Source organism: Octopus bimaculoides, chromosome 30 (assembly GCF_046866305.1).
Source record: "Octopus bimaculoides isolate indiv1 chromosome 30, ASM4686630v1, whole genome shotgun sequence".
Classification (NCBI taxonomy): Eukaryota; Metazoa; Mollusca; class Cephalopoda; order Octopoda; family Octopodidae; genus Octopus; species Octopus bimaculoides.
Window position 1 is genome coordinate 13,451,492 of NC_142957.1, and position 27,072 is coordinate 13,478,563.

Here is a 27,072-nt window from a genome sequence, read left to right on the forward strand (position 1 = left end):
TGCTGGTGGTGGCGGTGTCGGCGGCAGCGGCAGCGATGGTTTACCCTTGAGGCCTTCATCCATGTGGATTCACTTACACACCATTGTATGGCTTGTGTCCTGTTGCTAAAGTAACTCAGCTGCTTCTCTTGGAAACAGCTGACGTTTTGGAAACAGCTGTTTCGGCACTGCCTATTTTGGCATCACTGATTCAATGCTGACTTATTTGACAGCAGATGTTTTAATATTTCTTGCATTCTCTCCGCTCTCTCAGTTGCTGTTTTAGGGAAGTGGTTATACACCATTAGGTGTATACCCGCTTCCGTACATTCAATTCTGAAGAAACAACGTAACGCAGGCTCTGAACCATCAACACAACAATATTTATTTACAGAGGAAATAGGCAGCACTTCGCCCTTTGGTTGCTGAGACGCTGCTTGACACGTCCATGCTCATGGCTGGCCGGCCGAGAAAGAGAATGAATAAGGGCGCCAAACTTCGATGTCCAATCACCACGCATGTGCACGAGAAAAGGCGTTACTACACTGTTTATGTGCGTGATATACTTCTGTGGGTTTTAATGCTTCCCATGAATAAGACCATGAGTTCAAGCTTTGGGGAAAACTCGAGAACTCTATAGGTGAAAGCATGGTAAGAAGTTTGCTTCCAAGCAGCATGGTCTTGCAAAGTGGCACTGCATGACAACTCGGACAACTATTCATCATAATCATCATCATTTAATGTCTGTTTCCCATGCTGGCATGGGTTAGAGGGGTTGGACAGGATCTGGCAAGCTGGAGAGCTTCACCAGACTTCAACTGTCTGGTTTTGCAGTGTTTCTACAACTGGATGCCCTTTCTGATGCCAACCACTTTACAGAGTGTATTGAGTGCTTTCTATATGGAACCAGCATGGGTGCTTTTATGTGACATCAGGACAAGTGATTTTTATATGGCATCAGCATGGGTGCTTGAAAACCTTTTTTGGATAAAAAAAAAATTCTGACAGCTGCATGTAGGACACAAACCCACATCTCCTATAAACATGACTGGCATTCGACGATTGAACCAAAGCAATCCTTTGGAATTCAATATCCGTTTTAGAAACCTTATTCTTAACAACAAGAATTCTATGTTGCTGACATCATGTATTTTTAATATTGCAGATCAAAGGAGAGACTACATTCAACATTGACTTGGGTATAGTTACATGTCATGATGTGGGTTTGTGTCCTACATGCAGCTGTCAGAATTTTTTCACCAGACTTCAACTGTCTGGTTTTGCAGTGTTTCTACAACTGGATGCCCTTTCTGATGCCAACCACTTTACAGAGTGTATTGAGTGCTTTCCACATGGAACCAGCATGGGCGCTTTCTATATGGAACCAGCATGGGTGCTTTTATGTGACATCAGGACAAGTGATTTTTATATGGCATCAGCATGGGTGCTTGAAAACCTTTTTTGGATAAAAAAAAAATTCTGACAGCTGCATGTAGGACACAAACCCACATCTCCTATAAACATGACTGGCATTCGACGATTGAACCAAAGCAATCCTTTGGAATTCAATATCCGTTTTAGAAACCTTATTCTTAACAACAAGAATTCTATGTTGCTGACGTCATGTATTTTTAATATTGCAGATCAAAGGAGAGACTACATTCAACATTGACTTGGGTATAGTTACATGTCATGATGTGGGTTTGTGTCCTACATGCAGCTGTCAGAATTTTTTCACCAGACTTCAACTGTCTGGTTTTGCAGTGTTTCTACAACTGGATGCCCTTTCTGATGCCAACCACTTTACAGAGTGTATTGAGTGCTTTCCACATGGAACCAGCATGGGCGCTTTCTATATGGAACCAGCATGGGTGCTTTTATGTGACATCAGGACAAGTGATTTTTATATGGCATCAGCATGGGTGCTTGAAAACCTTTTTTGGATAAAAAAAAAATTCTGACAGCTGCATGTAGGACACAAACCCACATCTCCTATAAACATGACTGGCATTCGACGATTGAACCAAAGCAATCCTTTGGAATTCAATATCCGTTTTAGAAACCTTATTCTTAACAACAAGAATTCTATGTTGCTGACATCATGTATTTTTAATATTGCAGATCAAAGGAGAGACTACATTCAACATTGACTTGGGTATAGTTACATGTCATGATGTGGGTTTGTGTCCTACATGCAGCTGTCAGAATTTTTTCACCAGACTTCAACTGTCTGGTTTTGCAGTGTTTCTACAACTGGATGCCCTTTCTGATGCCAACCACTTTACAGAGTGTATTGAGTGCTTTCCACATGGAACCAGCATGGGCGCTTTCTATATGGAACCAGCATGGGTGCTTTTATGTGACATCAGGACAAGTGATTTTTATATGGCATCAGCATGGGTGCTTGAAAACCTTTTTTGGATAAAAAAAAAATTCTGACAGCTGCATGTAGGACACAAACCCACATCTCCTATAAACATGACTGGCATTCGACGATTGAACCAAAGCAATCCTTTGGAATTCAATATCCGTTTTAGAAACCTTATTCTTAACAACAAGAATTCTATGTTGCTGACATCATGTATTTTTAATATTGCAGATCAAAGGAGAGACTACATTCAACATTGACTTGGGTATAGTTACATGTCATGATGTGGGTTTGTGTCCTACATGCAGCTGTCAGAATTTTTTCACCAGACTTCAACTGTCTGGTTTTGCAGTGTTTCTACAACTGGATGCCCTTTCTGATGCCAACCACTTTACAGAGTGTATTGAGTGCTTTCCACATGGAACCAGCATGGGCGCTTTCTATATGGAACCAGCATGGGTGCTTTTATGTGACATCAGGACAAGTGATTTTTATATGGCATCAGCATGGGTGCTTGAAAACCTTTTTTGGATAAAAAAAAAATTCTGACAGCTGCATGTAGGACACAAACCCACATCTCCTATAAACATGACTGGCATTCGACGATTGAACCAAAGCAATCCTTTGGAATTCAATATCCATTTTAGAAACCTTATTCTTAACAACAAGAATTCTATGTTGCTGACATCATGTATTTTTAATATTGCAGATCAAAGGAGAGACTACATTCAACATTGACTTGGGTATAGTCACATGTCATGATTTGAAGTTGAAGATTAATGCTTCAGTTGGTAATGATTTGGATAAGAAGGTTTACTATGCTGACTTAGGGACCACCTCTATGATTGCTTTTCCAATTGACATAGTCCATGACAATACTCACTATTTATATAAAATTAATACAGTGTCAAAGTTTAAGGTAAGTTCCAGTGACGAATTCAGAATTTCTCTTTCACATAACTATTTATGTGTCTGTCATTTATATAGGAGGTGCAATGGCCCATTGGTTAGGGCAGCGGACTCGCGGTCATAGGATCACGGTTTCGATTCCCAGACCGGGCGTTGTGAGTGTTTATTGAGCAAAAACACCTAAAGTGCCACGAGGCTCCGGCAGGGGATGGTGGCGAACCCTGCTGTACTCTTCCACCACAACTTTCTCTCACTCTTACTTCCTGTTTCTGTTGTACCTGTAATTCAAAGGGTCAGCCTTGTCACGCTGAATATCCCCGAGAACTATGTTAAGGGTACACGTGTCTGTGGAGTACTCAGCCACTTGCACATTAATTTCACGAGCAGGCTGTTCCGTTGATCGAATCAGCTGGAACCCTCGATGTCGTAAGCGACGGAGTGCCAACACATTTATATAACAATTTATGGTTAAAGCTGTTACCTAGTATTTCAACGTTTCATGTATAGGACCCTACCTTCAGGAGGAGCATTGATAGCTGATAACTTTCAAGACAAGAAAAGAGCAGGAAGAAAAATAGGAGGAAAAAAAGGAAAAAAAAGAACTTCCTCACCTATATAGGTGTAGGAGTGGCTGTGTGGTAAGTAGCTTGCTTACCAACCACATGGTTCCGGGTTCAGTCCCACTGCGTGGCACCTTGGGCAAGTGTCTTCTACTATAGCCTCGGGCCGACCAAAGCCTTGTGAGTGGATTTGGTAGACGGAAACTGAAAGAAGCCCGTCGTATATATATATATATATATATATATATATGTATGTATATATATGTGTGTGTGTTTGTGTGTCTGTTTGTCCCCCCCAACATCATTTGACAACCGATGCTGGTGTGTTTACATTTCCGTAACTTAGCGGTTCGGCAATAAGAGACCGATAGAATAAGTACTAGGCTTCCAAAGAATAAGTCCTGGGGTCGATTTGCTCGACTAAAGGCGGTGCTCCAGCATGGCCACAGTCAAATGAGTGAAACAAGTAAAAGAGTAAAAGAGTAAAAGAGTAAATGGTGAGGAGGAACAATGATGGTTCAGTAGCAGATGCTGAGAGGTTAACCTCTTTACAGAGTGTACTGAGTACTTTTTTTTATATATGGCACCAGTAACTTTGAATTCATGAAGTAACTTGCAAGACAAGACCCCTCAACTGAGGTGGGGAGTAGTATTGAACTACAGAAAGAAAAAGGGAGCCTTGCATTAAGGGGTGGTGGGGAGCTCGGCTACCTCGGGTGGAGAGAAAATAGAGAGAGAAAAGATGGTGAAGAAGTGACAGGAAGTGGTTCGGTAGTGGGGGGGGGGGTGAGTTGGCTGGGGACTGGAGAGGGTGAGTGTGATGGAGGGACAAGCCCAAGTGTCTTGCTATTGAAGAGATACATGGCTACCCAACATTACATGGGGTTGGGTGGGAGTAGTTGGAAAGCTCAAAAGAAGACAGAAATTATATAATTTTTATTTCTTTAACAGCTGAATGTGAAACGTGTAGATGGACGGCCTCTGACTGAAGAAGACAGAAAGAACCCTTTGAAAATGTCCATTAACATTAAGGGCTTCAGTTATAATTTATCTGCTGAGATCCCTGAAAATGGCATCGTTGAATTTGCATTTACTCCACCAAATGCTAGAAATTTGCGATCGCAGGTAAAACCTTTTGCTATCTTTGTGTGTGTGTGTCTGTCGTTGTTAGTGTGTATGTGTTGGAATGTATTTGTATAATTGTGTGTTTAACTTTTATCTTTTACTCATGAAGGCACATGTAGCCTAGTGGTTAGAGTTTTGCACTCATGATTGCCAGATCATGGGTTCAGTTCCTGGACCTGGCAGCATTTTGTGTTCTTGAACAGAACACTTCACTTCACGTTGCTCTGGTGCTTTGATAAAGTGTCGAGGTTTTATAATAATAAACATCTGTTAAGTTAAAGGCATAAATCATCCAATGAAGAAATACTTTCTGTAGATTAAGAATAGGAAGACATATAAAAAGATAGTGTTATTAGCTGTTAAATGAACTCGGATGTTCAATACTATTAATAAAAAGAACAACATCACTTATGTTATCGATGATTCTTTGTTGACTGCAGTATTACCCATGAAGCATAGAATTCAATTGTAGATATATGTAAAATATTCCTTTCTACTCTAGGCACAAGGCCTGAAATTTTTGGTGGGGTGGCAGTCGACTAGATCGACCCCAGTATGCAACTGGTACTTAATTTATCGACCCTGAAAGAATGAAAGGCAAAGTCGACCTCAGCAGAATTTGAACTCAGAATGTAAAGACAGATGAATATATGTAAAATATTGTAAATAGGCACAGGAGTGGCTGTGTGGTAAGTAGCTTGCTTACCAACCTCATGGTTCTGGGTTCAGTCCCACTGCGTGGCACCTTGGGCAAGTATCTTCTACTATAGCCTCTGGCCGACCAAAGCCTTGTGAGTGGATTTGGTAGATGAAAACTGAAAGAAGCCCATCGTATATATGTATATGCATATATATATATGTGTTTGTGCGTCTGTGTTTGTCCCCACAACATCGCTTGACAACCGATGCTGGTGTGTTTACATCCGCGTAACTTAGCGGTTCGGCAAAAGAGACCGATAGAATAAGTACTAGGCTGACAAAGTATAAGTCCTGGGGTTGATTTGCTCGACTAAAAGGCGGTGCTCCAGCATGGCCGCAGTCAAAAGACTGAAACAAGTAAGAGAGTAAGAATAAATATATAGGAAAGTTGGTTATACATCATTAGATGTATACCTGACATTCCTATATAAAATTAGAAATATAACGGAACGCTGAACTCCAGACTAACAACTTAAACAACATTTATTCAGGTGGTAAATATATACATCTTTAGCTCTTGTTGTTACAGCTTCTGTGTGTGTGAGCATAGTTGTTGGGACGTTGTTATGTAGATGTGAGCGAGCTGTCGAGTATAAGTCCGAAATATGGAGAGTGACAGCTAAACACGTAAAGAGACTGTCTCCAGGTTGGAATGTTGGAGACACTGCTTGACACGTCCATGCTCATGGCCGGCCAACCGAGAAAGAGATAGAATTAAGCGGGAAAGCTTGCTTGTTTAATTCCACGCATGCGTGAGACTACGCATGCGCACGGCGTTACTACAAATATAACATCGAACTTGCAAACTTTCATTAACGAAAATCTAAAACTTTTTATTTTATTTTTGAAATGAATGATGGGTAAATATATATGCTGGATCCAGGAATACAGTTGGTAATTTTCAGTCCTCTCTTTTCAGGTTATTTTCAACGGTGAATATGAATCAGAGAAGTATGAGATGCAAAAGGTAGTTTACTTAATACAACGATACTCAAGCAGTGAGCCTCTCCTGACCAGAATAGATGATGAGGTAAGGAGACAGAAGAGTCATTTCCCTCCTGAAGAGTCTTTTATCTATGTTTTACTTCAATCACAATGCCCAGTGGTTAGGGCAGCGGACTTGCGGTCATAGGAACGCGGTTTCGATTACCAGACTGGGCGTTGTGAGTGTTTATTGAGTAAAAACACCTAAAAGCTCCACGAGGCTCCGGCAGGGGATGGTGGCGAACCCTGCTGTACTCTTCCACCACAACTGTAGTGAGTGCTTTTTACGTGCCACCGGCATGAGGGCCAGTCAGGCAGTACTGGCAACGGCCACGGCCACGCTCAAATGGTGTTTTTTACGTGCCACCTGCACAGGAGTCAGTCCAGCAGCGCTGGCATCGACCTTGTTCACATGCCACTGGCACAAGTGCCAGTAAGGCAACGCTGGTAACGATCACACTCAAATGGTGCTTTTTATGTGCCACCAGCATGGAAGCCAGGCAGCTGCTCTGGCAGTGATCCCGCTCGGATGGTGCTGTTAGTGCTCCACTGGAATGGGTGCCAGTCATCAAATTTGGATCAGTTACGATTTCACTTGCCCCAACAGGTCTTCCGTGAGAATTATGCTAAGGGTGTGCATGTTTATGGAGCGCTCAGTCATTGAATTATCTAATTTCATGAACAGGTTGTTTCATTGATCAGAGCAGATGGAACACTTATTGTTGTAACTGACAGAGAAGCTCCAACTGTAAAAACACTATTTTAATAAGTATGTTCTCTATTAATAACTATTGAGTAATTCTTCAGTTTAATGTTGAATTGATTTTATACACAACATGACATAAAAATATACATTATTGTATATATATATATATATATATATATATATGCAGCAATTGATTTCCCTCATCTTGGCAGTCTGGTGTTTGAAGATGTAGTAGGTATTTTTCCTATGATGTAATGCATATACAATCAATAAAATGCCTTGCTACTGAAACATATGAAACATGAACTGGACTGCCATCATCCATTCTAAAAATTTCATTGTGTATGTGTGCATGTGATATATGTATATACATATATATGATATACATGTTTAAATAAATATATACATATTTAAAAATTCCAGTAGTTTGTCTCATAGTTATGTTCATCAATTTTTCTTTACAGACCAGTAAACCGGAATTCTTGGTGATTTTTCCTGCGCCAGTAACCACATTTTTCTACACTGTAAGTGTGTCCTTCATTTTTATTGATAATTGTCGTTTAGTCATGGATTGGTTTGGATCCACAAGATCTATGATCTATGATCAATGATAATCCAGCCATTACCATCTTGTCTTTTACTCAAACAAGTATATCTGGGAGTACTTAATGTAATGTGCCCTTGTTGTTCAGTCTAGGTCAGATCTATGACCATCTGTTGTTTTTTTTTCTTGGCCATGATATATCTAGGACTACATTAAATATGCTGATATTTAAATGCTAAATATCAATGCTGGTTGTTCATTGCCTTTCCCATATAAAATAGCTATAATCAACTCTCTCTTTCTCTCTTTTTCTCCCTTTCTTTGATATCCCTCTCTCCCACCCGTCTTCACTGCCCCACCTCCTTCCTCCCTCTGTTATAACTTTGTGTACTTCGAGAGTTAATCCTTCATAGACTATTACCCAGAGTTTTACGCAACCAATCGTTAGACAGATGCAAATATTCAGTACACTGGAGTAGTTTTATGAGTATTCATATGAAGGTGTGTGGTTTAGGGGTTAGGGTATTCATTTCGCAATCATAAGGTTGTGAGTTCAACTCTCAACAGCCCATTGTGTCCTGGGCAAGACATTTTATTTACTTTATTTCACGTTGCTCCAGTCCACTCAACTGGCAAAAATGAGTAGTACCTTATCATATCCCTTGTCACACTAAACTTCCCTGTAAACTACATTAAGGTATACATCATCATCATCATCGTCGTTTAACGTCCGCTTTCCATGCTAGCATGGGTTGGACGATTTGACTGAGGACTGATGAAACCAGATGGCTACACCAGGCTCCAATCTGATTTGGCAGAGTTTCTACAGCTGGATGTCCTTCCTAACGCCAACCACTCCGAGAGTGTAGTAGGTGCTTTTTACGTGCCACCGGCACGAAGGCCAGTCAGGCGGTACTGGCAACGGCTACGCTCAAAATGGTGTATTTTATTTGCCATCCGCACAAGAGCCAGTCCAGGGGCACTGGCAACGATCTCGCTTGAAAGTCCTTACACATGCCGTGGGCACAAGTGCCAGAAAGGCGACGCTGGGCACAGGTGCCATCACAATTTCGCTTTCGCTTGCCCCAACAGGTCTTCGCAAGCTGAGTTTTGTGTCCAATGAGGGAGACGACGTTGGCATGGGTGCCAGTCGTCGAATTTAGTTCGATTTCACTTGCCTCAACAGGTCTTCGCAAGTGGAGTTTAGTGTCCATACGTGTCTGTGGAGTGCTCAGCCACTTGCACATTAATTTCATGAGCAGATTCGAGTGAGGTCATTGCCAAATCATTCGAGCGAGGTCGTTGCCAATGCTAGTACTGTGATCGATATGCTTGACCAAATCCTTCAAATCACTGCTGTAGCTTGACCACACAGTCCAGTGACTGGAACAAGTAAAAGATAAAGGATAAAAGGTATTTGTGTGTGTGTGTGTGTTTGCATATGTGTGTAATAACTATTAATGTTTCTTTACTCCGTATGTGTTTCTTTCGCAGGTTGTGAGCTGTTACAAAGTCCTCATCTCGAAAGATGTCCAACAAGATGCTGCGAAAAGTGCTACAATTTCATTTGATACCGATGGAATGATTCAAAAGGCCTATGTAGTGGTTGGTTATGGTCTTCATGACGGTTTTCTGACTACTGCATCAGCTACAGTTGATGTGAAAAGACCTACAAGTGTATCAGTAAGTTGGTGTACATTATTGTCTGTATACATACATTGGCGGAGGCGCAATGGCCTAGTGGTTAGGGCAGCAGACTCGCGGACATAGGATCGCGGTTTAGATTCTCAAACCGGGCGTTGTGAGTGTTTATTGAGCGAAAACACCTAAAGCTCCACGAGGCTCCGGCAGGGGATGGTGGCGAACCCTGCTGTACTCTTTCACCACAACTTTCTCTCACTCTTACTTCCTGTTTCTGTTGTGCCTGTCATTCAAAGGGTCAGCCGTGTCACGCTGAATATCCCCGAGAACTACGTTAAGAGTACACGTGTCTGTGGAGTGCTCAGCCACTTGCACATTAATTTCACGAGCAGCAGGCTTGTTCCGTTGATCGGATCAACTGGAACCCTCAACGTCGTAAGCGACGGAGTGCCAACAACAACAACATACATTGGCACAGGTTTAGCTTTGTGCTAAGAATTCTACTTCCCAGCCACATAGTCCTGAGTTAAGTTCTGCTGTGTGGCACCTTGAAAGTGTATTTTGAAAGAAATAATTAACACACACACACACACACAATCAAGGCAGTGAGCTGGCACAAACGTTAGCACGCATATCTCACATCTATTTTTGTTCCTCCACTTCACTCTCTATTTCGTATCTTATCTAAATTAACTATTGCTTAACCATCCTCTCACACCGTCTCCGATGAAGGAATATAATAAACATCCTGGAAACAGCTGTAAGACTTCCTATTTATAAATGTTCTAAAATATACACAGCCTTAGTTTTTTATCTCGTTACGAAAAGTAAATCCCTACATATATATATATATGTATATATATGTATATGTATGTGTGTATATGTTTGTGTGTCTGTGCTTGTCCCCCCAACATCGCTTGACAACTGATGCTGGTGTGTTTACATCCCTGTAACTTAGCGGTTTGGCAAGAGAGACCGATAGAATAAATGCTAGGCTTACAAAGAATAAGTCCCGGGGGGGGGGGGTCGATTTGCTCGACTAAAGGCGGTGCTCCAGCTTGGCCACAGTCTAATGACTGAAACAAGTAAAAGAAAAAAGTATAAAAGAATATACCCCTTCCACTCCAGCTCGACCTGAAGTTGAGCTGGAGTAGAGGGGGACATATGCCATTGAAGAGGTTGTGACCTGGAGTAGAGGGCGGGGGGGGGGCACTCTCTTACAGTCCGGTGGTACTGGCAACGGCCACGCTCAAAATGGTGTATTTTATGTGCCACCCTCACGAAGGCCAGTCAGGTGGTACTGGCAACGGCCACGCTCAAAATGGTGTATTTTATGTGCCACCCTCACGAAGGCCAGTCAGGTGGTACTGGCAACGGCCACGCTCAAAATGGTGTATTTTATGTGCCACCCTCACGAAGGCCAGTCAGGTGGTACTGGCAACGGCCACGCTCAAAATGGTGTATTTTATGTACCACCCTCACGAAGGCCAGTCAGGTGGTACTGGCAACGGCCACGCTCAAAATGGTGTATTTTATGTGCCACCCTCACGAAGGCCAGTCAGGTGGTACTGGCAACGGCCACGCTCAAAATGGTGTATTTTATGTGCCACCCTCACGAAGGCCAGTCAGGTGGTACTGGCAGCGGCCACGCTCAAAATGGTGTATTTTATGTGCCACCCTCACGAAGGCCAGTCAGGTGGTACTGGCAACGGCCACGCTCAAAATGGTGTATTTTATGTGCCACCCTCATGAAGGCCAGTCAGGTGGTACTGGCAACGGCCACGCTCAAAATGGTGTATTTTATGTGCCACCCTCACGAAGGCCAGTCAGGTGGTACTGGCAACGGCCACGCTCAAAATGGTGTATTTTATGTGCCACCCTCACGAAGGCCAGTCAGGTGGTACTGGCAACGACCACGCTCGAAATCGTGTATTTTATGTGCCACCCGCACAAGAGCCAGTCCAGAGGCACTGGCAACGATAGCAAAAACCCATCATCTTTGTTTCAATTCTATTTCAGCTCGATGCTAAATTTAAAGAATCTACTGTGAAACCAGGCCAAGAAGCAGAACTAATAATCCAAAGTAACCCCAATACAACTGCCTTTGTCACTGCTGTTGACAAGAGTGTCTTGTTACTCGCTAAGAAAACTGAGATGGACTTCGAAGCCGTAAGTTGTCTTTAAAAATTTTTCTAGGCGCAGGAGTGGCTGTGTAGTAAGTAGCTTGCTTACCAACCACATGGTTCCGGGTTCAATCCCACTGCGTGGCACCTTGGGCAAGTGTCTTCTACTATAGCCTCGGGCTGACCAAAGCCTTGTGAGTGGATTTGGCATGACGGAAACTGAAAGAAGCCTGTCGTATATATGTATATATATGTATATATATATATATATATATATATATATATATGTCTGTGTATGTGTGTCTGTGTTTGTCCCCCCAACATCACTTGACAGCCGATGCTGGTGTGTTTACGTCCCCGTAACTTAGAGGTTCGGCAAAAGAGACCGATATAATAAGTACTAGGCATCCAAAGAATAAGTCCTGGGGTCGATTTATTCGACTAAAGGCGGTGCTCCAGCATGGCCACAGTCAAATGACTGAAACAAGTAAAAGAGTAAAAGAGTAAAAGAGTAAAGAGAGCCACCTGAAACCATGTCTATGACACAACTACTCTGTTTTAGAGTGTCTTTTGTAAATTGTAACTGTAAGTTATAATTCAAAGTAATATTCTAAACATCATTTTGATATACCAACGTATATTCATCTTTATAGTTACTACCAGAAACATTGGCTCTGTGTTGTTTTCTTCTATCATATCTATATTGCCCAATGTGACCCTTGCTAATGTAAGATACTTGGGTATAAATATATACATTCATACTCCACTCTCTCTCTCTCTCTCTTTCTCTCTCTCTCTCTCTCTCTCTCTCTCTCTCTCTCTCTCTCTCTGTATATATATATATATATATATATATGTATATATAAATTTATTAACGAGGGTAGAAATTGATATTAATCAATTAAAACCAGTGGTCTAGCATATTAAAAAAATCCAAAGATTAAAATTATATTACATACAAAAATAAGAGGAATGACCAGCAAAAGTGGACTCCTATATGCTAGAAATAGATGCCGAATCATCTAACCATTTAAAAAATTTTTTTTTTTATGATGATTCGGCATCTATTTCTAGCATATAGGAGTCCACTTTTTCTGGTCATTCCTCTTATTTTTGTGTATATATATATATATATATATATATATATATTTATATTTATATAAGGGCATTACTATACAAGAATGCCCTTATATAAATAAACATATTTTGGGGAATAAATTATGGGTTTTTTTCCTTTATGAGGTTTTTTTCACGCTAGCTACTTCTAAAAGAATTCATCCTGTTATTGAATTTATATATATATATATATATATAGAGAGAGAGAGAGAGAGAGACGGTTTAGATATAGATTCAAGGCTTGAATATGGTACTTATGCGTAGGCACCCGAATATCGCATCCCAAAAGGATATGTGATTAAAATCAAAAAATAAGCAACACGGATTTCAAAGGTGATTGCAGTACGCACGTTTCATGCTACTTCAATTTATTTAAGTAATGCGAGCATTACCTTAAATGCAATATGAAGAGCAATCTTCAGCTGCACGAAAATGCAGAAAAAATTACTGCAGAAAAGACATATTATAAATGTGGCAACATTTTCAAATCCATATTTCAAATATATATATATATATATATATATATATATAGGCGCAGAAGTTGCTGTGTTGGTAAGTAGCTTGCTTACCAACCACGTATTCTGTGAGAGCTTGTATGGCCAATAACAAAAATTACTCTGTTTGAAAACGGGTGAGGGTTGGTTAGAGGAAGAGTATCTGCAATCAAGGTAAAGCAGATGTTAAAAGGATGGTGGCAGATGATGAGGAAGAGAATATATGCATACACACAAAATTTTGTATCTCCTTTTCAGATTTTCAGTAGAATGGATAGCAAAATTGACCACTCGCCTTTTGGGTTATACAATAAAGTGAATGATTTAGAAGTAAGTAAAATCAACGGTATTTAAACTACATCTTTTGGTTAATTGATATTTTCAATTCCGTTTATATCTACACACTGTGTCATTATCTACATACTATGTCCATCTATCCAGTCAACATCTACACACCATGTCCATCAATCCATTCAACATCTACACACCATGTCCATCTATCCAGTCAACATCTACACACTGTGTCCATCAATCCAGTCAACATCTACACACTGTGTCCATCTATCCAGTCAACATCTACACATTGTGTCCGTCTGTCCAGTCAACATCTACACACCATGTCCATCTATCCAGTCAACATCTACACATCATGTCCATCTGTCCAGTCAACATCTACACACCATGTCCATCTATCCAGTCAACATCTACACACTGTGTCCATCAATCCAGTCAACATCTACACACTGTGTCCATCTATCCAGTCAACATCTACACATTGTGTCCATCTGTCCAGTCAACATCTACACACTGTGTCCATCTATCCAGTCAACATCTACACACCATGTCCATCTGTCCAGTCAACATCTACACATTGTGTCCATCTATCCAGTCAATATCTACACATCATGTCCATCTGTCCACTCAACATCTACACACTGTCTACTTATCCAGTCTGCATTTGTATACTTCTCTCTACCCTTTCAAAATCTATACCTGAGTGTATATATTGGTACACTCTAATCTGTCCAGTGTATGTTGTGGCTTTGAACTTTCTCTGCTGACTTTGCTGTTCTTTCTCTTTCAGGATATTGGAATAGCATCTGCTTCTAATGAAATGCGTATTGCTTGTGAGTGTTACTTTTCTTTAAACTTCTCCTAGTCCTTTGGGGGATGGTGGTGGTGGTGTTAATTGTGGAATTGGTGATGGCGACGGTGGTAGTGGTGCTTGTGGTGTTGGTGTTGGGGAAGGTGATGGTAGTGGTGGTGGTGATAGTGCAATTATTGTGGAGGTCTTGGTGGTGATGGTCATGATGATGATATTTGTGATATTGGTGGTGGTTGTGATAGTTTGATGGTGGTAGTGTTGGTGGTGATGGCACTGGTGGTAGTAGTAAGGGTTGTGGTGATGGTGGTGGTTATGGCAGTGGTATGATGGTAGTGGTGATTGTGGTGATGATGGCTGTGTTGTTGTTGTTGTTGTGGTGGTGGTGGTGGTGGTAGTGGCAATGGAGGTGGTTGTGGTAATTTGGTGGTGATTGCTGTTTCTGCAAGATATATAGTTTTACTGGTTTATTAGTTTCAGTTTTTGAACTGTGGCCATGCTGGGGCAGTACTTTGAAGTGCTGGTGGGAACAAATCTATCCAAGACCTTACATTATTAACTCTGGTAGTCACTCTATTAGACTCCTTGACCAAATTGTTAAGTATTGGAGATGTAAATTAACCTTCACCAGTTGTAAAATGGTAGGAGACAAACACAAGGGTACATATACAAATGCACACACACACATATATATTATCATTCCTGACTGGCCCTTGTGCCGGTGGCACGTAAAAGCACCCACTACACTCTCGGAGTGGTTGGCATTAGGAAGGGCATCCAGCTGTAGAAACTCTGCCAAATCAGATTAGAGCCTGGTGTAGCCATCTGGTTCATCAGTCCTCAGTCAAATCGTCCAACCCATGCTAGCATGGAAAGTGGACGTTAAACGACGATGATGATGATGATGATGATTTCTTTTATCTTTTACTTGTTTCCGCCATTACACCACAGCCCTGCCGGGGCACTACCTTGAAGGGTTTTTAGTTGAACAAATCAACCTCAGTCCTTATTTCTTTGAAAGCCTGGTACTTATTCTACCAGTATTTTTTGCAAAACTGCTAAGTTATAGGGATTTAAACGCACCAACCCCAGTTGTCAAATTATTCTTCTGCCTGTTTGTTCACACTTTAGACTTTAGTTTGTTAGAGAGGAGATGGAGTGAGAGAGAGAGGAAGAGGGAATGTGAGAGTGAATGAGAGAGGAGATACCCAGTCGATGCAGGCTTCCACACAGTTTCTGTTTTTACTTTCAAGGCAGTGATCAGCTTGGGAACCTATAATCCTCTTCCATTCCCTCTCCCTTCCTCTCTTTCTTTTCCCCTTTATTCTTCTTATCTACTGTCTTTTTCACTTTTGAGATGCCTTGGATCCAAATCTTCGGCCTGTTGAGGCATCAAGAAGACTCAAAGGTAAAGGACAAAGGACAAAACCACGGACCAACTTCGTAGAGACCTGGATGTGGGATTCTGTTGACGTTGGGTAAGCATCAAAAAACACAACAATTTCTTCTCATTTTCATTTTCCTCTGAGTGGCATCTGTCCAAAGACATACCTGAAATCATCCTGTTGCCTTATAAAGAACAGTACAGGTAGCATAACTTCACAGCTTCGTTATCATTTCATGTTCATTTTTCCCTGTGGTTGGTGCTGTCCACTGGCTTCTTAGCTCCTGTCAAACCATCCAATCCAAGCCAGTATGTGATAATTTTGCAGCTTTAATAAAAGCATATTCCTTTATCTTTGGTATTTGAATACTATTTTTTAATGTGCCATGTTTTACATTTATGTGCTTACTTGTGTGTGTCTGTGCGTGTATATATATATATATATATATATATATATATATATATATATATACTCTCTTTTTCTTTTTTTTTACACTCTTTTACTTGTTTCAATCATTTGATTGTGGCCATGCTGGAGCACCGCCTTTTAGTCGAGCATATATATAGATCAAAAATAAAATTGCAGAAGACAGAAAGGGAAAGAAACACATAATCAGTTTGATCCGTGTGTGGACAGGATGCTGAATGCACTTTTGCTGAAGGACAAAAAACTGAAGCCAAGAAGCCAAACAGACACAATGCCAGACAGACATAAAGCCAAAGGGACACATCATCATCGTTTAACATCCGCTTTCCATGCTAGCATGGGTTGGACGATTTGACTGAGGACTGGTGAAACCAGATGGCTACACCAGGCTCCAATCTGATCTGGCAGTGTTTCTACAGCTGGATGCCCTTCCTAACGCCAACCACTCAGAGAGTGTAGTGGGTGCTTTTACGTGTCACCGGCACGATGGCCAGTCAGGCGGTACTGGCAACAGCCACGCTCGAAACGGTGTATTTTATGTGCCACCTGCACAGGAGCCAGTCCAGGGGCACTGGCAACGATCTCGCTTGAAAGTCCTTACATATGCCACAGGCACAAGTGCCAGGAAGGCGACGCTTGGCACAGGTGCCATCCCGATTTTGCTTTTGCTTGCCCCAATAAGTCTTCGAACAATGAAAGAAAAAACATTCCTACCTACATAGCTTAATGACCATTTTAGTCTGTCAAATGGTTATATTGTAGGAATAAAATGATTATCATATATTTTAATTTTCGTATGTCATTTCAGCATTTTGTCCATTCGGTTTTATGTCCGTTCGGCTTCTAGGCTTCAGCTTCTTAATCCTTCAGTAAAGTGCATTTGCCATCCCATTCGTGTACCATTTGATCATATACACACATAAATGCATACACTCACAAACGTGCCCATATACACACACTCACAAAGACAAATCCACACACACACATACATACATGCACACATACATACTCAGTGTATTTGTCTGTTTTGCTGCTAATCATCAAATCTTATTATTAAACACAGGAGTACAGGAACGGCTTCATTGGTGAAAACTGCACCAGACACTATAACAACTTGGGTGACCACATTGTTTGGTATGCATCCCTCTGAAGGATTTATTTCATACAAGAAAGAGGTTGAAGTAAGTTCATACACTTTACATTTTTTTTTTCCCATACTTCCAGATGTTTCTAGAATGAGGGTTGAGGATGGTAGAAACATTTGGCCCAGAGTCACATCTGACTCAACAATGCTTGTGTTGCAGTTTTGTCACCTATAACAGTGAGTGGCTCTGGGCATCATGTCCACATTTTACAAAGCACCATCTTAGCAGGAATTAAAGATGGACCACCAGATATGCCACAACCCATTCCAGTGTTGGAGTATGAAATTTTTGACTCGCATAAAAGACTGCCTATATGTATGTATATATACATACATATATATACATACATCTATATATCTATATATATATCTATATATATAAAAATGAGAATGTGTGTCTGTCTGTCTGTCTGCCTGCCTGTCTGTGTGAATCCCTAAAACTCGAGAACTACGCAACCAATTTCATTCAAATTTTACACATGCCTTACTTAGGGTTCCAGTTGTGTTTTAGTCAAAAAATTTTTTAACTTCTTGCAGAGTTCGAGCCCACGGCAACATAATATCTCCTCCACTATTTAAGTATTACGTGTCAAAAGTGAAACAAAAACACTCATGTCAAATACTTTCACTTTAAAAATGAAACTATTCCACTAACTGAAACAATCACATTTCGATACTGTAATGACAGATACTTTCACAGAGAGAGAAAGAGAGAAAGAGAGACACAGAAAGAGAGAGAGAGAGAGAGAGATGTATATGTATACATATACATGTATATGTACACCATTTCGATACTGTAATGACAGATACTTTCAGAGAGAGAAAGAGAGAAAGAGAGAGAGAGAGATGTATATGTATACATATACATGTATATGTACACCATTTCGATACTGTAATGACAGATACTTTCAGAGAGAGAGAGAGAAAGAGAGAAAGAGAGAGAGAGAAAGAGAGAGAGAGAAAGAGAGAGAGAGAGATGTATATGTATACATATAGATGTATATGTACACGTATATGTATAGATAGAGAGAGAGAGAAAGAGAGAGAGAGAGATGTATATGTACACGTATATGTATAGATATATATATATATAGATCTATATGCATACATGTATATGTATACATATGTGTAGATGTATATATATATATATATATAGATGTACATGTAATATGTACATATATACATATATACAGGCATACAGATATCTATACATATATACACCCATCACACACACATACACATTAATCATTTGTTTTCTTATCCAAAACTACGTCAAAAGTACTGAATGGATCTTTATGAAATTTGGAAATTATATTCTTTGCATAACGGCCATAACATATATTTTTGATGTTGATGAAATTTTAACCCCAACATAACAGATGAGCATTATTTGTAATTCAACGGTACAACAGTGTACTTACATTGTGATTTCTGCAATGTGGTGCATAAATTGTCGAGTAAATGAGACGCATCTTTGCCTCCACTGATTCACTTGCAAAGTGTTGAGTAAAATTATTTAGTTGCAGACCTCCAGCCATTTTGTTCTGTTGTTAATTCTGTAGATGACCTCAAACACAAAGTCTTTCCCAACTTTAAACAAAACTACCAAAATCACAATTGGCTATGTGAAAGAGCAATATTAACTCCAAAAAACGTAGCTGTTACAAAAATTAATCAACACCTGATGCATTCTCTTCCCGGCAATCTTCAAACTTACAAGTCTGTTGATACAGTTCCAGATACAAATGAAGTGGTGAACTATCCTCCTGAATTTCTCAATTCGTTGGAGCCTCCAGGACTACCTCTCCACATATTATCACTTAAAGTTGGAACGCCTGTTATGCTGCTCCGCAATCTGGAACACGACTCGTGATAAAGAAAATGATGTCACATGTTATCGAGGCTACCATTCTTTTTGGATGTGCAAAAGGGGATGACGTCTTTATTCCAAGAATTCCTCTTACTCCATCAGGAGCAGACATTCCTTTTACATTCAGAAGACTAGAATTCTCCCTTCGTGTGACTTTTGCCATGTCCATAAACAAATCTCAGGGTCAAACACTGTCTGTAGCTGGTCTTCTCTTGGAAGAGCCCTGCTTCTCACATGGACAACTGTATGTTGGCTGCTCAAGAGTGGGCAGCAAAAAAACCTATTTGTATATGCTCCACAAGGGAAAACAAGGAACATTGTTTACAACGAGGTGTTATAATCACAACAGCAAGAAAGTATGTACATGATCACCTTCTTTTACGAAACTTCATTGACTTTCATATATTTATATTGATATACATATATATACGTGTGTTTGGGTGCGTGTGTGTATATACATCTCTATATATAAAGATGATGCGTAGTCTAGACGGCGTTTTTAGATTTCATTATTCTCTTTAACCCGGGCAACGCCGGGTATTTCTGCTAGTATATATATATATATATATATATATATATATATATATATATATATATATATTTATATATTAATATATATATATATATGTATATATATGTATGTATATATATTCTTTTGCTTGTTTCAGTCATTTGGCTGTGGCCATGCTAGAGCACTGTCTTTTAGTCTAACGAATCGACTCCAGGACTTATTCTTTGTAAGCCCAGTACTTATTCTATCGGTCTCTTTTGCCAAACTGCTAAGTTATGGTTATGTAAACACACCAACATCATTTGTCAAGTGATGGTGGTGAGAACAAACACAGACACACAAACATACATACATACATACATACATATATATATATATATATATATATATGATGGGCTTTCAGTTTCCCTCCAAATAATAATAATAATAATAATAATAATAATAATGGACAATAATATTGATAATAATAATAATAATAATAATAATAATAATAATAATAATAATGGAACACCCCTCCCACATGGCAAGTGGTATGTGGTAGTCATTACAAATACTATGACATAGGAAGTTGAGTCATTGAGAAGTCCGCACTGTCAGTCATAGATAGTTATGTCTTACTTGTCTAACTATCTTATACTGCTATACCAGAATGGACGTTATGACAGTCCAACATTGGATTAGAACAGAGGCGATGAGGAATTCACAAACTCACAAAGTTGCCTTACAGTGGAACTGAACTTAATACTACGGGGGTCTGAAAGCAAACTTGTTACCACACAGCCATACCTATATATATATATGTGTGTAGTAACGCCGTGCGCATGCGTAGTCTCACGCGTGCGTAGAATTAAACAACCAAGCGTTCCCGCTTAAATCTCTCTCTTTCTTGCTGGCCAGCAATAGAGCATGGACGTGTCAAGCAGTGTCTCTAACATTCTAACTCTGGAGAGTTACGTGTATAGCTGTCACTCTCCATCTTTCGGACTTACACTCGACAGCTCGCTTACATCTACATAACAACGTCCCAACAACAGAAGCTGTAACAACAAGAGCTAAAGATGTATATATTTACCACCTAAATAAAGTGTTGTTTAAGTTGATAGTCTGGAGTTCAGCGTTCCGTTTGTATTCATTAATATTATATAGGAAAGTCAGGTATACATCTAATGATGTATAACCAACTTTCCTATATATGCTTGTATATCTATGGATTTATTTATTCCAGTTGACCACCTTCCAGGATTTCTACATCGCATTGGGGATTCCTTACTCTATTGTTAGAGGAGAGCTATTTGATTTGAATATTTATGTTTTCAATTACATCCCCAAAAATGACGCGGTGAGTATTAACCCTTTAGCATTCAGATTATTTTGTCAAGGGTAATGCCTTTTTATTTAAATTATTTTGAATATCCATCATGCATTATCTCGTAGCTTCAAGATGTCACTGATGTGATTGTTTACTTTTAGAATGACGTTGTAAGGTAGGTTGGAGAGGATGGATCTGGTTGGTTTGAACAATAGTTTCTGAGATACATTGTCATCTGTTGGGACTGATCTGTTGATTACAAAAATGCAAAATTCCTTAAATACAGGAACAACATCAGTTTTCCAGAACATTTAATTCTGAAACCATTTCAGATTACTGATTTTCCAAACCAGGGGTAATCACACTCTAAATCAAACAGATCTTTTTTAAAACGGGGGCCACATTTTTCATTAATGTTTTACGTAGTGTTTTTGGTACGGAAAGACTTTCAAACTTCGTATACTTATCTATTTTGTGTTATAGAACAGAAAAATATTTTTGTATTCGAATTTATTTCATGTAAAAAATTGTCCTATTTCGATAATTTCAACCAATCACTGACAAGTATTCAGTTGTTTACATTTACTCCTTTGGCTGATTAAGCGATGTAAAGCGTATTTAATCTCCATACCTTCGTTTTATTTGCTTTTTTCATTTTAAATTTGCTTTATCCCTAACCCTAACCCTAACCCTAACCCTAACCCTAGGGTTAGGGTTAGGGTTAGGGTTAATTGTTTCAGAATCGTTTGTTTATGTAGTCGGCACTTAATGTATATCGGCTGAATGGACGTCAGTGATTGGTTGAAATTACAGAAATATGACAACTTTAACATGGAATAACTTATGGATTTCTTTTTTTTTTAAGAAGACTAAGAGAAAAAGATGTTTTATATGACACATTCTACCAGTGTTCCAAGTTTCAAAGTGTTTCGTTAATGAAAAATGTGGCCCCCGTTTTAAAAAAGATCCAATTAAACAAATATCTAATTTGTCTGAATGTAATACAGGTACATGTACATTAATATAAATGATTTTTTTTTAACAACCTCTCCACTTCTGAGAATCAAATACCAGAGCTGTATTTCTTATTCAGTTTCTGCTTCATTCTTATATTTTTACTTTTTTTTTTTTCTTATTTCCTGTTTCTAGGTCACAGTCCAGTTAATGAATTCTAATAAGACTGTAAAAGAAGAAAAAACAATCAACGTAAGTCAAATGTGTGCGTACGAGTAGATGTAATCGCCTTACCTCGGTTTTCCTTTCCTCGACTGCGAGTCCGTTTTGCGGTATCCGATCCTTGAAGCTTGCCCCGACCCAAGGTACACCAGGAATAGCAGCTGCCTCTCCCAAACCTAGACCGTCGCTTAACACGTCTTGTCCTGACCGCAGCCCCGTTCGAAAAGGGCACGAACGCCGATCGAGGCTCCCTCTGTCATACCACAACTTTCTAACCACAAGGTTCCAGGTTCAGTCTCACTGAATGGCACCTTGGGAAAATGTTATTTACCAGAGTCACCGAGAGCTGATCACACACATATAAACATATATGAATACTTACATACATACACATGCAAACATATATATTTATATAAATATATATAATACTAGCAAATCGACCCCAGGACTTATTCTTTGTAAGCCTAGTACTTATTCTATCGGTCTCTTTTGCCGAACCGCTAAGTTACGGTGACGTAAACACACCAGCATCGGTTGTCAAGTGATGTTGGGGGGGACAAACATATACACACACATGCATATATATATATATATACATATACATATATACGACGGGCTTCTTTTAGTTTGCGTCTACCAAATCCACTCACAAGGCTTTGGTCGGCCCGAGGCTATAGCAGAAGACACTTGCCCAAGGTGCCACGCAGTGGGACTGAACCCGGAACCATGTGGTTGGTAAGCAAGCTACTTACCACACAGCCACTCCTGCACCATGTTTCCCTAATATTATGTCTTCCATCTGTTTCCACCTTTCCTATAATCTTACATATTTCATTTATTCTCCCTTCCCCCTAATCCTACATTTTTCGTCTGTTCTCTATCCTCTAATGCTATATATTTTATCCATTATTTAGATGACTGCTGATCAAACTGAAGTTGCTGTAACATTTAGAATGGAACCAAAAGATATTGGAAATATCCCTGTGATGGTGTATGCTTCTATTTCTAATCACACCGATGCGGTTCAAAGATATTTGAATGTCATAGTAAGATGAACATTGTTTATTACATCATTGAACACACTACAACACTAGCTTTGACCATTGTACTGAGCACTAAACTGACCTGTGACATTTGACCATAACATTCATTGAGCACTAAACAACACTAACTTTGACTGTTGTTCTGACCACTAAATAAAAATGCAGCATTGACCACCACACTGAGCACTAAACAACCTTGCAGTTTAGACCAATATAGTGTCCACTACATAATGCAAGACTTGACCACCATGCTAATGACTTCACAACACTGCAAAACCTGAAATAATTCTTTCTAAATTTTGGCAGAAGGCCAACAAGTTTTAGGAGAGTTAATTACATTGACCCCCAGTACTTGACTGGTACTTTCTTTTATTGACCCTATAAGGACAAAAGGCGGATCTTTTTTAAAATGGGGGCCACATTTTTCATTAACGAAACACTTTGAAACTTGGAACACTGGTAGAATGTGTCATATAAAACATCTTTTTCTCTTAGTCTTCTTAAAAAAAAAAAGAAATCCCTAAGTTATTCCATGTTAAAATTGTCGTATTTCTGTAATTTCAACCAATCACTGACGTCCATTCAGCCGATATACATTAAGTGCTGACTACATAAACAAACGATTCTGAAACAATTCTATCGGTGATAGGGTTAGGGTAAAACAGCAAATTTTAAAAGAAAAAAGAAAAACGAAGCTATGGAAATTAAATACGCTTTACACCGCTTAATCAGCCAAAGGAGTAAATGTAAACAACTGAATACTTGTCAGTGATTGGTTGAAATTATCGAAATAAGACAATTTTTTACATGAAATAAATTCGAATACAAAAATATTCTTCTGTTCTATAACACAAAATAGATAAGTATACGAAGTTTGAAAGTCTTTCCGTACCAAAAACACTACATAAAACATTAATGAAAAATGTGGCCCCCGTTTTAAAAAAGATCCCTTTCTTTTATTGACCCTATAAGGACAAAAGGCAAGTTTGGTCACAATGGCATTGAGACTAAGAATGTAAAGCCAGAAGAACTGCTACGAAACATCTTGACCAGCATGCTAACGATTCTGTCAGCTTGCCTCCTTAATGATAATAATTCCTAAGTTTGGCACAGAGCCAACAATTTTGAGAGAAAGGAAAGTTGATTAAATCACCCCCATTACACAACTGGTATTTATTTCATTGATCCCAAACAGATGTAAAGCGATGTTGATATAAGTGGAATTTGAACAAGAAAATGGATGAAATACATTTAATAGTTCTGCCAGTTTACTACCTTAATAATAATAATAATAATAATAATAATAATAATAATAATAATAATAGTAATAATAATAATAACAACAATAATAATAATAATCATCATCATCATCATCGTTTAACGTCCGCTTTCCATGCTAGCATGGGTTGGACGATTTGACTGAGGACTGGTGAAACCAGATGGCTACACCAGGCTCCAATCTGATCTGGCAGCTGGATGCCCTTCCTAACGCCAACCACTCTGAGAGTGTAGTGGGTGCTTTTATGTGCCACCGGCACAAGGGCCAGTCAGGCAGTACTGGCAATGGCCATGCTCAAAATGGTGTTTTTTATGTGCCACCTGCACAGGAGCCAGTCCAGCGGCACTGGCAACGGCCTCAATGATAATTATAATAATAATAATAATAATAATAATAATAATAATAATAATAATAATAATAATAAAATTTTGGGACAAGGCCAGTAATTCCAGGAGAGGAGTCTAGTTGATTACATTGACCCCACCCAGGGTTCGACTGCTACTTATTTTATCAACACCTAAAAAATGAAAGGCAAATTCAACCTCAGTGGAATTTGAACTCAGAACTTGAAGACAGATGGAATGCAGTTAAGAATTTTGCCTGATTGCCAAACGTAATAGTGACCATTGCAGTCCCCTCGTTATACTAACACCTCCATCAACCCCCCCCCCCCCCCCCCCACCACCACCACCACACTGACCCTTCTGTTAATGTATCCATCCACAGGCAGAAGGTTCTACATATGAGAAGAGTGAGCCATTGTCAGTGAATGTGTCCTTGGAGGAACTTTTCACGGAATTAGTCGAAATCAAATATCCAGCGAAAGTTGTGGAGGGATCCGAGATTGTGTCTGTGTCAGTCATTGGTAAGTTACCAGGTTCAATCCTTGATGAATGTCCTTCTTATGTCATGCAATCCTCATCATTAGTTTGACAGCTGTCTTTCAGATCACATTGTCATACACACACACACACACACACACACACACACACACACACACACACACACACATTCTCTTTTACTCTTTTACTTGTTTAAGTCATTGTACTGCGGCCATGCTGGAGCACCGCCTTTAGTCGAATCAAATCGACCTCCAGGACTTATTCCTTGTAAGCCTAGTACTTATTCTATTGGTCTCTTTTGCCGAACCGCTAAGTTACGGGGAGCTGAACACACCAGCATCGGTTGTCAAGCGATGTTGCGGGGACAAACACAGACACACAAACATATACACACACACACATATATATATATATACACATATATATGACGGGCTTCTTTCAGTTTCCATCTACCAAATCCACTCACAAGGCTTTGGTCGGCCCGAGGCTATGGTAGAAGACACTTGCCCAAGGTGCCACACAGTGGGACTGAACCCGAGATCATGTGGTTGGTAAGCAAGCTACTTACCACACAGCCACTCCTGCACTATATCATCATCATCATCATCATCATCATTTAATGTCTGTTGTCCATGCTGGCATGGGTTGGACATTTCTCTCTGTCTCTCACCTTCCCCACTCTCTTTCTCTTTTGTTCTTTACCCCTCTCTTCCTCTCTTGCTCCCCACCCTCTCTCTCTCTCTCCTAAATAAGTTATTTTCTTTTCTAGGTGATATCATGGGACCAATATTAAGTGGACTTGAAAGATTGATCAGGTTCCCCACAGGCTGTGGGGAACAGACCATGCTATCACTGTACCCCAACGTGCTTGTATTCATGTATTTGGATGCCCGAGATCAACTTTACCCATCAACAAGTCAGAAACTCGAGAAAAATACCATTGGAGGTAAATTTAGGGTTTACCACTTCATTTATATGTATGTGGTGGTGGTGGTGGTAGTGGTAGTGTTATGTATTGTGCCTGTATTAGAAACTATTAGTATTATTAGTATTAATAGTAGTAATAATAGTAGTGGAGGCGCAATGGCCCAGTGGTTAGGGCAGCGGACTCGCGGTCATAGGATCACGGTTTCGATTCCCAGACCGGGCGTTGTGAGTGTTTATTGAGCAGAAACACCTAAAAAGCTCCACGAGGCTCCGGCAGGGGATGGTGGTGGCGAACCCTGCTGTACTCTTTCACCGCAACTTTCTCTCACTCTTTCTTCCTGTTTCTGTTGTGCCTGTAATTCAAAGGGGTCAGCCTCGTCACACTGTGTCACACGCTGAATATCCCCCCCGAGAACCACGTTAAGGGTACACGTGTCTGTGGAGTGCTCAGCTACTTGCACGTTAATTTCATGAGCAGGCTGTTCCGTTGATCGGATCAACTGGAACCCTCGACGTCGTAAGCGACGGAGTGCCAACAGCAGTAATAGTAGTAGCAGCAGTAGTAGTAGTAGTGGTAGTAGTAGTAAGTTGGCAAGCCCTCAGAATTGTTAGCATGCCAAGCAAAATGCTTAGTGGCATATCATTCTGTTGTTATAGTCTCAGTTCAAACTCTGCTGGGGTTGACTTTGCCTTTCATCCTTTGGGGGTTGATAAATTAAGTACCAGTGAAACAGAGGGGGGGGGCGGGTTTAACGTAATCGATTAGTCCCCTCCCCACCAAATTGCAGGCCTTGTGCCTATGACAGAAAG

At 39.9% G+C, this 27,072-nt stretch overlaps 1 protein-coding gene across 1 annotated transcript in view; it reads left to right on the forward strand.

The window, feature by feature from the left end:
• The window catches only part of LOC106871818 (CD109 antigen), a 78,421-nt gene that overhangs the window by 38,071 nt on the left and 13,278 nt on the right, over positions 1-27,072 (forward strand). Inside the window, exons 12-26 of the mRNA XM_089346357.1 lie at positions 3,057-3,266; positions 4,768-4,941; positions 6,560-6,670; positions 7,795-7,854; positions 9,369-9,557; positions 11,535-11,684; positions 13,507-13,578; positions 14,333-14,375; positions 15,708-15,828; positions 17,225-17,342; positions 20,912-21,025; positions 22,145-22,201; positions 23,086-23,217; positions 25,220-25,358; positions 26,105-26,281. Coding sequence (XP_089202483.1) covers positions 3,057-3,266; positions 4,768-4,941; positions 6,560-6,670; positions 7,795-7,854; positions 9,369-9,557; positions 11,535-11,684; positions 13,507-13,578; positions 14,333-14,375; positions 15,708-15,828; positions 17,225-17,342; positions 20,912-21,025; positions 22,145-22,201; positions 23,086-23,217; positions 25,220-25,358; positions 26,105-26,281 — 1,867 coding nt within the window. The remainder of the gene's footprint in view (positions 1-3,056; positions 3,267-4,767; positions 4,942-6,559; positions 6,671-7,794; positions 7,855-9,368; positions 9,558-11,534; positions 11,685-13,506; positions 13,579-14,332; positions 14,376-15,707; positions 15,829-17,224; positions 17,343-20,911; positions 21,026-22,144; positions 22,202-23,085; positions 23,218-25,219; positions 25,359-26,104; positions 26,282-27,072) is intronic.